The sequence below is a fragment of the Triturus cristatus genome, chromosome 3_2 (assembly GCF_964204655.1).
Source record: "Triturus cristatus chromosome 3_2, aTriCri1.1, whole genome shotgun sequence".
Taxonomy (NCBI): domain Eukaryota; kingdom Metazoa; phylum Chordata; class Amphibia; order Caudata; family Salamandridae; genus Triturus; species Triturus cristatus.
The window spans coordinates 614676360-614690179 of NC_140584.1; the positions used below are offsets into that span (position 1 = coordinate 614676360).

General features: G+C 42.1%; 1 protein-coding gene across 5 annotated transcripts in view; it reads right to left on the reverse strand.

The window, feature by feature from the left end:
* LOC146857827 (PRKC apoptosis WT1 regulator protein-like) overlaps positions 1 to 13820 on the reverse strand; it is a 166926-nt gene that overhangs the window by 79270 nt on the left and 73836 nt on the right. For all 5 annotated transcript variants that reach the window (XM_085648501.1, XM_085648502.1, XM_085648503.1 and 2 more), the window contains 2 exons: positions 10871 to 11346; positions 9722 to 9817 (listed from right to left, as the gene is read on the reverse strand). In XM_085648501.1, the coding sequence (XP_085504627.1) occupies positions 9722 to 9817; positions 10871 to 11299 (525 nt within the window). In that variant the 5' untranslated portion in view covers positions 11300 to 11346. The remainder of the gene's footprint in view (positions 1 to 9721; positions 9818 to 10870; positions 11347 to 13820) is intronic.

Below are 13820 nucleotides of genomic sequence, written 5' to 3' on the forward strand. Positions count from 1 at the left end.
AACGTATACAACAACCTAATACGCGCACGATGCCCCCTTTTTCCGGTCACGTGATGTTTTAGCGCGTCCTTTTAACGTTGATGCTTGATGAGTGTCCCTTTTCACGTATATTGATGGAACGGACAGCTATCACACTGCTTCGTGTACAGACAACTGAATAGAGATACTGTTTGGAGACTTCTCCACCTTTTGCTTGTTTGTTTTTGAAAACATTGAAGTAGCGGCATATTGAAGTCATAACTTATACCTACTAAGAATTATATGTACTTGCGACTTTGAATATCAGACTAGATTCCTGTGAATCCACAGATTAGTTACCTTAATTTGGGTTGGTTTGAACACTCTTGATACCTGTAGTAAGCCCTGACGAAGTTCCCAAGGCACAAGGGAACGAAACGCGTTAGCTGTGTGCCTGTGTTTTTAATCAAGACGACAAATAAAAGAAGAAAACTATTTCTACTACAAGTATTGATTTTGCATGACTCGCAATAGAGTGCACCTTCCTTTCTTTTTTGTGGACTTTGTGGGAAACAAGTATCTTTAAACAGCAGATACTGGAAGTTGTTGCACTCGTATGCTTATATGGATGATTAATGGAACTTTAAGTGCTTGACCTAGGTCAGCTGTTTGTTTTCTTTGTTGTTTTAGTATTGGGTTTATCTCTGATAGTAAGCATTGAGCATTACGCATAGCTGATATTGTCTTCCCGATCTTCCTCAGGGTTAAGGAAACTGCCTGCATATTTATAGGATTACATGTTCTCTCATCCTCCCTAAAAAGATAAACAAAAAGCCCTCTCTTGCCCTTTTTTGGGCAATGTTCCCAAAATCTGGAGCTCCCTCCCAGTACATATCAGAACTAACCCCTCCTTCCTGAGCTTCAAGAGACAATTAAAATAATTCCTCCTAAAGCAGCACCTTAACCCTCGGGGGAATTAACTCCTACCGCACACTGGAAAACTACCACGTTATATTCATGTCTCTCCCAATGTCTTTAAAATGATTTGACACTCGTCACTACAATTGTACTGTATTGTTATTGATTGAAAATGATTGGACTCTAGACAGTACAATCATAATGTATTGCAAATGAGTGTTATTACCTTATAATGCTTTAAAGTATTCTGATACCCTCAGGTCTTGCCAGCAGTGTATAAACCTCTTTAAATAAATAAATGTGTTAGCATCCCATCCAGCGAGACAGAGAAAGACTACTAGGGAGAAGATAGAGCAGCAGTTGGAGGCAGTCACAAGGTGTCCTAAAAAAGAAGTTAAAAAGGATCTGTAAGCACTGCAAAGGAGGAATGGATCATGACTTCCAGTCGTTCTGAATTAAACAGCCAGGTTGAACATCTAGACTTACTGCATATTTTCTCTGAACTGTTGGGATTTTTAGAACCTGGGACTAACAGCGTGCTTCTCAGTTGGGGTTTTTCAGATCCGGTGGGTACAGCAGTCAGAATTTGCAGATTTGACCGCTGGTATAATTCATTCTGTGCACCAGGGATATTGTGGTTGGTTTTTTTTCTCTTCACTGTGCCCTGGGGATGTGAGTCCACTGGTTTATAACAGGTTGCTTAATTATATTTGCATAGGATCCTGGAAGAAAAAAGAAGACTACCATTCCAAAGGAAGATCACAGGGAGCATACATTAAGCGTGCTAAACCTGCAGCTTGCTCTAGACTCATTGGGTATATAAAAAAGAAACAAACAGACTTTGGAAGGTGTAGTCACTAACCCGCTAGAGTACCAAGAATGTCTCAGATAGATATGGCTTTCCGATTATTTCATGTCATCAAGACACAGTGCGCCATTCCTGGGTTTCCATCTAACAACCTAACAAGTTTGTAGCACTGGTACCCGTGTGATGATCCAGTTGAGCAAACCCCCCTAAAAACAGTGATTTGTAAAAGAAAATTCCAGTACTAGAGTACTGTGTGCTTGGTGACATGTAACCATCTAGTAACTATCATTGTCAGACATAATGCATAGCAAGTTAAGCAGCAGTTCTAGGCCATCCAGCTGCCTGGAGAGTCCATTTCCATAGTGATAAATGCCAGGCTAACCAAAGTATATAGTTCCATGCAGTTCACTGAAAAACATCGCCAGTCACTGCGCAGGTAACATTACTAGGCCAATGTCTGACATACGGAGAGTTAATTGAGCAACACCACTAGACCACCAGGCTACCCAAAGTTGGCCGGTGTATTGCGGATAAATGTGAAGCCTAGCTGGGTAGAAATTTTAATGCCCTTAGACCAACAGACTTTTCAAAGATTCCAGTTCCATGTGGGCTACTGCCAGGCACAGTGGAGAAAGAGGTGAAAGATCCCACTAATGGGAGGGCTCTACTTTAGGCTATGGCAAAACAAAAGGAATAGAGAGTATTATTGGGTTGTGAAAGTAAATGATAGATAATCCAAGGTGAGTGATGTGTCCTTTGATGACTTGACTCCTAGGAATAAAATGGGTTGGAAAGTCTTGCCACTGTGCAGCAGGCTAGGCAGGAGAATAGAGAACAATTCATTAGTATGCATTAGTGAAGGATTAAAACAGAAGTTTCAGGGGAATTGGGGTTAGTAGTTCAGGGAGGATTTCATCAATCAATGAGGCTTTGCTAATGCATATTAGAACATTGAAATGTTGGGAGCTTGATTGAAAACAATGGAGTGCTCTGGGCTTCTGATGGCCACCAGTAGAAGCCCGGAGCTCTAACATTCCAATGTTGTAGTACAGAGCTGTTGCTGTAAACAACGGCCTCACGGAGCTCGAGGGGATTTCAATCCCCTTGGGCTCAGTGAGGCCCTTGTTTTATTTTGTTTTATTTATTAGAAAATTCTGCCCTCTAGTGGCGGAATATTCTAATAGCCTTATAGGCCTCTGTAGCTGGGCTATACAGGCATTAAAGTCCCGCTCACTTGTTAAAAGCTGGAGCGGGCCTTTAATTGCCAGTATAAGATCATATTAGAAGGCTGGAATGTTGAGACCTTCATTGAAGACAATGGAGTAGCTGTGGGCTTATAATGGCTGGTATAAGCCCAGAGCTGCAACTTTCAAATGTTTGTCTCCACGTTTCTCACTTTTTAATGTAGAATATTCTACCCTCAGTGGGTAGAATGTTCTAATAGCCTTATTGCCTTTCTACCTTGGGATACTGTTTGTTAAAGGCCATGCCCTTGTTATAGGCCTGAGCCAGAACTCGGGTTCAGGGCATTTAACAACCAGTATAGCCCTCGGCAGCGGGCTATAAGGCAATAATGAGAAACATTTGATACCAGGAATCCTGCAGTCATGATGGTATTGCCATAAGAGAAAAATATTGAGCTCAGAGGCTGGATACCAGGCAAGAAAATAACAAAGAGCAGGAGAACTTCCAAAAGGAAATATAAAGCTGAAGGAGTGGCTTAAGCAAAGTAACGTGTTGTATGAAACGGAGCAGGGATGAATGGGAGAAAGAGAGGGAAGGCAGAAGAGCAGACATGGGTTATGAACAGTGATGGCATAACCGAGATTTCAAATATGACTTCTGATGTTTCTGAGACAGAAGTAGACATTTTAACTGATTGAGTAGGAATGAAATAACAAAAGCTCCAGGAAAAAGTGGCAAATAGAGGAAGTCGCATTTGGGCGGCAACCTGAAGGTGGGAAAAGAGCAAGATGAGGCGGGGAGGAAGGCTCAACAGAATAGCAGCTATCGTGACAGGGAGAAACATGATGATAGGATATTTGGATAGGGTAATAGGAAGCTAGGGCCCAAGGTGACAGGTCAGGGTGGTAAGTTGGGCAGGAAAGTATAAAGTTTGATACATGGGGAATGGGAAGGAGGATGGAGGACATGCACATATTAAGAAAGCAAAATGTATTCTCAACAAGATGCCATTTGCAAGAAAATTGTTCAGTGAGTACCTTGAGCAAGTGGAGGTACGAATGAAAACCTTATTAGGACATTGGAATGTTGAGAGCTCCATTGAAGACAATGGAGCAGCTTTGAGCTTACAGTGGCTGGTATAAGCCCAGAGCTCCAACATTCCAATGTTTGGCTTCGTGTTTCTCCCTTTTTAATTTAGAACATTCTAACCTTAGTGGCTACAACCATCCAACATGGTCTGTCAAACCCCAGCGCTAATCAAGCATGAGGATGGAAAGGCAATGAGGCTGACAACCCACTGACTTTGCTGACGAAGACCACATTAATACACACATTTGCCCACATCAATCAACGTCCATGATGTTGATTCCAAATACTATTTAAAGCAGAGGCATTTGTAGTTAGTATCTGAAGGAGGACTATGATGATTGCAAAAGGTGACTCTGAATAGATTACGGCAGCAAGGGGTACCGATCAGCTAGTGGTGGATATAGTTATTATAAGTTATATAGCTGTGATACTGTGCTTCTAGAATGATGCAACATATGGCCCTCTGGGAGAACTAACTAATTGGGTTAAATTAACAGGGGTTGTAAGGCAAGGGTGCATCCTTAATCTATTTAAATTTTAGATATACCCTCATAACTTACATTGGATACATTCAACAAGGATTTCCCCCCCAAAAAAGGGAGACACAGGCCACTTTTAATGTATGATTGCACTGTTGTGTAGTTCCTAGGACCCCCCAGGACCTGCGTGTTTTGGATGACCTAAACTGAGGGCTTGGTGTGCAGACAGTCTCTGGACAACCCCCACAAGATGAGTCAGTCGTTAGACCAGTTAACTCTACGATGCCACTACCACCCCCCTGTATTCTTACAGTGGTGTATGTAGTTTCTGCCAACCACTGAACATGACAACCCTGATTCCTCAGGTATCATGGAAACAATACAGTATCTTTCGCTCAGTCACTCGTGCTTGCTTTTCTCAGAATACATAGATTGACGATTGGAACAGTTTCAATAATTATTTATTGGTCAAGCGCCAGTCTAGTATGAAACATATTAGCTGCGACAATCAAGAGACAGGAGCAGAGAATTGTAAGAACTAGTACCAATATCGTAAAAAGTAGATACATTTCTACCATAGTGCTAGTGAGATGAATAAAAACATATTATATAAAATAATAGCATTGGCGTACTCCTACGGTGTGCAGCCTACCTAACTGTGTATAGCATAGATATGTAGGTGAAGCATGTATGTGTAAGCGCTAGGATATGTCCTAATGGAACCTAATGGAGCTAAGAATTCCCCGGGGAAGTACTAACCCCTCACCTGATGGTTCTGAATGTAGGACCCCGTCTCTGCGTCGAGGATAGCACCCCGCAAGGATTTCAGGTCTCTGCCTGTCGAAGGATCAGCCTGTAGAGTCTCAGTCCAGCCTGGAAGGAATTTTTCTCTGTCTGTGTAAGTGGGAGTGAGGGTCTTTTATACTAAAATGGTCACTCCAGGTTTTTTCTAGAATCAATATGTTTTGAAAACATTCGCTAATCCCCTGTTAATCCTTTTCTAATCAAACATGATCATGCACAGCTGGCTGTTGGCCATGGATGAAAAAAGTGGTGACCCTTATACAGAATAAATATACTGTGCCTGGGGACATGTTTATGTACGTCAGGTACAGGGATTAAGATATGGTACCAAGAGTCTGATGTCAGGGAGACGGAAGTAAACTACTAGGTAAACAGTCACCTGTGTAAGACTGCTATGTCATGTGGATGGGGCACAATGTATGTAATCGGTATGTACATGATGGGACTAACCTAAAGGACATGACACCACCGTTTTAATTGCTAGAGCTCCACTTTGCTTCTAGCACTTACTTGACTTGTGTATCCTATGTGACTATCCAGAACCTTTCTACAAATGTCCGTAGGTCAAGGGTGATGTGCCTAAGCCCGTGTAAAAACAAGGCAAAACATATCATAGCTCAAAATATTATCATGGAAAGTGGTTAATGTTTCGCTAATTGGGATGTCATTTAGTGATAAACTCACTTGGACCAACCAAATAGAATAACATCAATTACAAATGGCCTAGATAAAAAGTAGATAGTTAGATTTTGCATCAATTTCAGTGATGGCCAATAGAAGCCCTAATGAAAACTGAGCAAAGTCTGTGGCTACCATAACACGCAGGAGCTGCATAAGGGGATATTCTAGCCTCACAACCTTACAGCAAGAAGAAAACTTATTTCTAGCGAAAGAGGTTTTTGCCCCATAGAGAACAGGGTTTTGCCTTTTTTGTCATATTATTTACATGGCTCCTGTCTTGCTATCTAGCAAACTTTCCAAGCGCTACCGACACATCTCTGTATTGACTCAGCAATGCCCTACGTTTATTGGTAGAAATTAATAAATAAAATGTTCAACTGAACTAACTGTAAAAAAAATCGTTAAAATTGTATTGCTATAAAATGGCAGCCAAAAGTGAAGAAAGCTAGTTAAGGAATTTACTCAGCATATGTACTGCTCAGGTCATTTGAAAGCACCCTGTTCAAAATCGAAAATGTGTTTCTGCTGGGATTATAATAACGAGATTGAGATTTCACCTGCTCCCACTAAAAACTAACATTGATAGCTCCACAAATTTGAATACTTTTTTTTGTAAAAAAGCATGGAATCTAATAATCACAGTTTTTTTCTTCTGTGACATCAAAAAATAGAACGGAGAAAAATGCCGTTGTTTAAAAAATCTGGAATTAGGATTTACAACCTTCCCTGTGCGTGGCTATTAACTGTCGGTGATTCCCACGTGTACTTTGTGTGAGAAACCTCTTGCCTTGGCTTTGGTGATGAATAAAATGAACAATATGGGCTGTAATGGATTTATACTTGACTGATTATAGGGTCTATAGAGTATAGAGAAATTGACCCCCCTTTTAAGGAAGTGTTTAGCTTTATTTAAAAATTTGCAATGTAAATCTTTTACGATCTATTCTTTTGATGTTTTAGTGTAATACATAACGTATCTATGAACGAAATAATTTCTAATAATGTATACATTGTGTGCTAATCACATGGTAATCATTCTATGGATTTTGTAATTAGGTTGACTGCAACGCAGGAAGAGCAAACTACAACGAGTTTGAGGCAGAAGCTGCTGCTTTAGACCCCTGTTCTAGAAGACTGTCTGACTGCTGTCACTAGTTCTCTCGGATAATGTGCCTTACATCCTGTGCCTCATACCTGTTTTTCCCAGGTAATCCAACCCAGGAGCCTTAGCAGAGCTCAGAAAGGCCAAGGGCAACTCTGTTGTCTCTAATCATTGGTCAGTTAGGGCACGGAAAAGGCCCGGGCCCGAAACCATTATATTCACCCACAAGGAAGGCTTCGATTTTTACTAGAGGCCTCCACCACCATCTCCTTCTCCCTGCAGGCTAAGGCTAAATACATAACATAAAACATCCCCATGCAACAACTGGCTAACACACACCATAGACAAGAACACCACTGACTCCCCCTCTCATCCCCATGCAACAACTGGTAAAAACACACCATAGACAAGAACACCACTGACTCCCCCTCTCACGCCCTCATGAGTCACCACTCGTTCCTCGTACTCATAAATACTCACTCTTCTCATAAATATTTGTAACTGCCCTTGCTCTTACACCTACATCTTTGATGAGATCATTCTAGGTGGCTTTTACATCATCAAACAACTGTGCTTACAAGAACCTGGTGGTAGCCACTCTATTATGCCCCAAGCCACCGTCTCTAGGACAGCACTCAGAACTCCACAACTTTTAAACGCCTGTTTCTCACACAAACAAACATTTTGTCATCTCATCTGCAAAGACGGCTGTGAACAAATCATTTGCATTAACTCCAGCCTTACCTTCCGAACATGTATCTGTTAAATCGATAACCCCTAATTCGATGACTTCAAACACCTCTCTTTGCCCCTCACCAAAATTAACGAGGGAATCAGCACTGGTCCTCTCGTCCTCATTTAGTCTCTGTCCCTCAGTTATTCACACATCTGATGTATTCATATTCACCCACGACCTTCAGACCAACCTGGAACTCATCTTCTGATACTCACATTTTTACTTTCTAGTTTCTACCATAGACTGGACCAACAATCCAAACTTACCACTTCACATTTTGCCCCTTTTCCCCCACATAAAGGCCAACCGAAAACCATGGATGATCACCTCTACATCATTCAAAAACGCCCCTATCCAAATTCTTCAACACATCCTACTTAACCAACCCCAAAATTCAACAATGTTCACACACTGCTCGTTGGCTGATATTCACCCTCTAGGCCTTCAAGGACTCTCTTATACGACAAGGATTTCCGACAGCCACGGCAGCTGCGTCTCCACCATCAGAAACTAAGGAGTTCTATTGACTCTCCATGAGAGGTGGGGAACTGCAGGTTTGGTGGAACAGGATATCTGCCAAACTGCAATTGATCCCTTAGTCAAGCTTCCTGGAATTCCTCAACAGAACCTCATAGAGAGCACAGAAATACTCCATCTCCTCTCTTAACAAAGCACTATCTCCAACAGCACTCTGTCCCTACCTGAATACTATAAATGCTCATTCTGCACCAGCAAATTTATAATTTCTCCTAAAACTAGCAAAATCAGTGCCTTATTTAAATAACTTGTGAGTCTACTGCCTCATCACCCACACACCCTTCCAACACAAAATTGTGGGAAGAGCAGTGGCCATTCAATGCAAGAATAAATCACCCAGGTCAAATTCTTTTACGGAAAACCATCCAATTTTCTGCCCATTTTGCAGCATGATACCACAACACACTTGGTTGTTGAGGCCCTCACGCAAAGTTGACCCTTGCCTTTTGGCCTGCTTAGATTTCTTAGTGGCCTTCACCTCGATTAGTCACTAAAAGCCTCCCAATGCCCTTTCCACCAGCATGAATATCACTGAAACAGTACTCCACCTGGAGCTTGTCCTTCCTAGTTGACAAAAGAAATTAATTCTAATCCCCATCATTACCAAACCCCCACAAGGCTCCATACTAGTCCCAGTCACCAACTACAATGCGGCTGGACACTTATCCAGCCATGGAAATAAGCGGTTTACCTTTTATTCTGACCAAAACTGAGTTTGAGTTCCTGCTCAAATGGTGGAATGCTCCACTCCGAATCAAATACTGGAACTACTGGGCTTTTAACATGCAATTGGCTAAATCCCCCCTTCCCTCCTAAACAATGCTAAATAAATCAGTAATGAGCACATCAGTGGCAAAATACTGCACCCAAACATGCAAATCGAATCCTTACTAAGGAGCAAGTGATGAAGGAAGTCGAGACAATGTAATGCCAACTAGCGTCCTATATATCGCCTGATTGACTTCCTACCAACACTTTCCACTCCATGGTGCAAGCTTCCGTTATATCCCATATTGACAGAGGTAGCACTCAGGGTACTAGCCTCCTACACACCATGCCATTCTTGCCTCCTCCTCTTTTGAAGGCAACTCTCCATGTAGCTGCAACCCTCGCCAACCAATAGACATTAAAACACATCAGCCCCCTTCTCAAAAATCTCACTAGAGCCCCCTCCTAGCATGTATCAATTTTGGATCACTGCTTAGAGGACCATCCATACCAGTGTTGAGCACTCTGCAGTGTTTTGTGTACACTATTATATGTGAGATGCAGAGTGTGTCTGTAACACGGTGTGGGTAGTCCATCAATTTTGATCCAGTTTATAAAATGAAGTGCGTGAGATGAGTTGTCAGAAGAATACGTTATGGTGCATATCACTTGTATTTGTTTCCTCCCCATCCCCCAACACACATACACACACACACCTGGTTTTCAGAGGTCCTGCGGCTGGTGCTAGACTCCTGGACTTGTCGAAAACAGACAGGCTCCTGATCAGCAACATCCTCATCGTCCTCTAAACTCTGCAAGTAACCAGAAGTGTCAGTGCAAATGGGAGGCAAGGTCCTGAACATTTAAAAATACATCCCTCAATGATTTACCCTCTGCCAATACATATGTCTAAGGGGTATAAGAATATCACAGAAAAGAGAGAGGTGCGAAGGAGTAAGGGTTAATCCTCTAAGAGAAGGGCAGAGTCTGTTGTAAAGAGGCGGAAAGGGAGCGTGAGTGAAGTCCCTAGAGGCTAGAAGAAGAAAGATGCCTCACGGGGGCATTGCAAGAAGGGACGTGAGGTCTCTCAGGAGAAGTTGAATACACGTCCTTGAGACAAGATTTTGAGAGACCCTCCAGGAGATTTAAAAATTCTGATGGGAAGGAAGAAGGGCAGAGAAATCTTATGGAACACGAGGGAGAGCATGATACAAGAAGGAAGAAGAGGAGGACGTCTGGATACCAAGGAAAAGCAGCATGGCATGTCAGTAAAGGACCAGAAGGAAGGGGTTGGAGGACAAGAGGTCAGCAAAGAGGCATTGCTGGAGAGTGAAGTAGAGGGAAAGGTGGAAGAAAGGAAAGAGTAGGAGAAAAAGTGGCCTCTGTAGATATTGGAGGGGACAGCTTGAAGGCATGGAGGAAAGTGGAAAGGTTCTCAGGCGATGGTGACATGTTATTACTCCTATCAGACTCCGAAGGAAATTCCTTTAGTGCTTAATCAAACCTATATACAACCTAACACCCACTATAGCATTTCCCATGAATACTGAGATTCTGGGCCTTTCCATTTTATCTCCAGGAAATAATTTCCCTATTACCCTTCACAGTTTGAGACATAAAATGCTGTCAAACTGCCATCTGTTACCACCTACTGGAAGACATTTTCAATTAAGCTAGGCTTTCTTAGACCTACACCACCTTTGAAACCACTTCCAGGTGTACATTACCCAGCCATGATCTTTAGCTTTAGATGCTTAGACATATGTGAAATTTCAGAAATGTACCATGCCACTTCACTCCCAGAAGTACCTATCTGGTAATCAATTGCCCCTTGATGACCTGTTCATTCTATAATTTGTGCTCACCTCCAGGGAGATGTTCCCCACACCTGTTGGTCTTCGCTTCTCTCTCAATTTCCGTTTCTCAATTTGTGTCCTGGTCTTCCTCTGGCCGCTCCCTCTCTTTTCCTTGCCATGTGATGCCTGGCTCTCATTCCTCAAGTTGTCCATCTCTCCAGAGAAGAGGCCTACCCGGTTGGGCTCAGCCACTATCTTGCCCTTGTGCCCTGGATCCAATGCCTTTTGCAGTGTCACCGACTGAGCCTGGACTGGGGTCTGAGGAGACTTAGGGCTCATTGGACTCTTACTCTCCTTGGGGATGTAGGGACCAGGGGAGTGTACCTCACTAGCCCCTGAGGAAGAGGAAGACTTGAGCCTCATTCGCTCCCTTTTAGCTTTCCACTCCTCCAGGAAGGGAACTGGGTCAGAGGTGGAGGATCTGCTGTCCCTGGACATGCTTCAACTCTGGAACTGTTGATGAGGATTCCACACTCACACAGTGTCTGCAGGAAGCAAAGAAAGAAAGGTACATCAAGGAAGGCTCTCAAGCACCAAACATGCAAAGAGGGATGGAAAGGAGAAACAGAGGCAGAGTAACAGATCAGGGAAAAAAGGAAGGGCGATAAAAACAGTGGATGAGAGGAGGTGATAAAAAAAGCAGCAAAGTAACTGGGGCGACATAAAAGAGGAGAGAAACAACAGAGTGGAGAAAAACAAATGAGGAATAGAAGAGTTGGTGTACAAAACTAATATTATTTATTAGATATGCTAAGGTTCAGACCAAGCAGTGAATTGTATTTAAGTGTATCAGACTTTTTAACACAGTATAAATTATTAAAGCTCTGGAGGGGAGGAGGTTAAGAAAGGAGGGGTCCACTGAAGTTTGAAATAATGAGGTGAATAAGAAACATAGATAACATTAAGAACTTCTTTTGTTACACAATGCCTTGTATATTCAGGTTTAATGTCATATGAAGCTTGCAAAAGGGTTTATTTTATGCATTTGTTAAAATTCGCACTATGAGCCAGATGTACAAAAAATGCAGTTGCAAAAAGGGTTGCAATTTACTGAAATTTTTTCGACTACTAAATTATTTTGCAAACTGACCTATGCAGACATGAGTCGGTCCTTAAAATAAGTAATAAGAGTTGGTTGCAAGCCGAACCAGCTCATTAATATTCATAAGGTAGGTTGCATACTACAACTCTCTCTCATTAGTGGCTTCTATTGCAAGAATAATGGCCTGCTAGGATCAAAAGATATGTCTGTGATCACCTTTAAGTAGAGTTTTTGTTTTAATGAATCCTAGTTTCCGTACAGTACAATGAGGCTGTGTTAAAATTATATATAAAATTATATATATATATATATATATCAAACAAAGTTTGCCCTTCATTACAAGCGCACTCTCAAGGCAGTTTAACTCAGTAGAGTCCTTTATTTTCAGCAAACAGCATTCAGCATTAAAGATAGATTTCCCTCGCCTTACGCGTTTCAAGCATAATCGCTCTTGATCACAGGCATTTATGCAAGGTGCTGGCAACACGTCAGGACTTCACTCTCGACTGCATGCTAATTAAGTAATTGCCCTCCGGTGGGCCTCTCCAGTGTGTCATTCTGCCTAAGCATGCTGGGGTTCGTAGTCCATTAAGAAAACTTTTTTACCCTCCAGTGGGTTGTGTGCCAAAAACATTGCAATAGTATATTTAAAAACCCTCCAGTGGGCCTCTCAATGGCAAATGTGGTTTGCATATTTATAATCCTGCCGTACCGTAGTGAAGCTGTGAATGGTTCAAAACCTCCGGTCCCACATCATTCTCTGGTGGTGGTGCTGGCTTTCACGGCTGGGCTGCCGTTAAACATCAAACAAAGTTTGCCCTTCATTAAAAGCGCACTCTCAAGGCAGTTTAACTCAGTAGAGTCCTTTATTTTCAGCAAACAGCATTCAGCATTAAAGATAGATTTCCCTCGCCTTACGCGTTTCAAGCATCATCGCTCTTGATCACAGGCATTTATGCAAGGTGCTGGCAACACGTCAGGACTTCACTCTCGACTGCATGCTAATTAAGTAATTGCCCTCCGGTGGGCCTCTCCAGTGTGTCATTCTGCCTAAGCATGCTGGGGTTCGTAGTCCATTAAGAAAACTTTTTTACCCTCCAGTGGGTTGTGTGCCAAAAACATTGCAATAGTATATTTAAAAGCCCTCCAGTGGGCCTCTCAATGGCAAATGCGGTTTGCATATTTATAATCCTGCCGTACCGTAGTGAAGCTGTGAATGGTTCAAAACCTCCGGTCCCACATCAATTTCAATATAAATTCACTGAAAAAACCATAGGTTTTAGGAGTGTTATAGTTAGCTGGACTTTTCACTTGTAAAAAACCATTGAAATTCCCCTGTTATAGTTAGTTCAGCTAACTATAACTCGCGCGGCCGCAATGCACTGCTGATGACGTCACATATTACATCACTCATGACATGGTCAGTGACATCACTCATGACATCACTCATGACATCTCAAATGACATCACTGATGACATCACTGATGACATCATCCAGTGAATGTGTGTTTTTCTGAAAATTAAATATGTTTTATATATGTATATCTCAAGGTCGATGGAAGAATAAATGGGTATATAAGTGTCTAAATGGATGATTTGTTTTTGAAAAATTTCTTGTGTAACTGACTGATTAAGTGTATCATAGTGAATACATGGCTTAGTGAGTAATGTTTAAATATGTAAATATCTGTATCAGTCTCTCACTTTGTGTATAAGTGGCTGCATGGGTTGGTGAGTAGCTACATGGGTGTCTATATAGATAATTAATTGGTTTTTTGAGTATCAGTCTGAGTGTCTGCATGGTTCGGTGGGGGGTATTACGAAGTGCATAGGTGCATGAATGAGTGACTCACTGTTTGTATGTGTTGAAGACAGCATGTGTGCAGGACTGTATGGGTGGATGAGTGTATGTGTGGG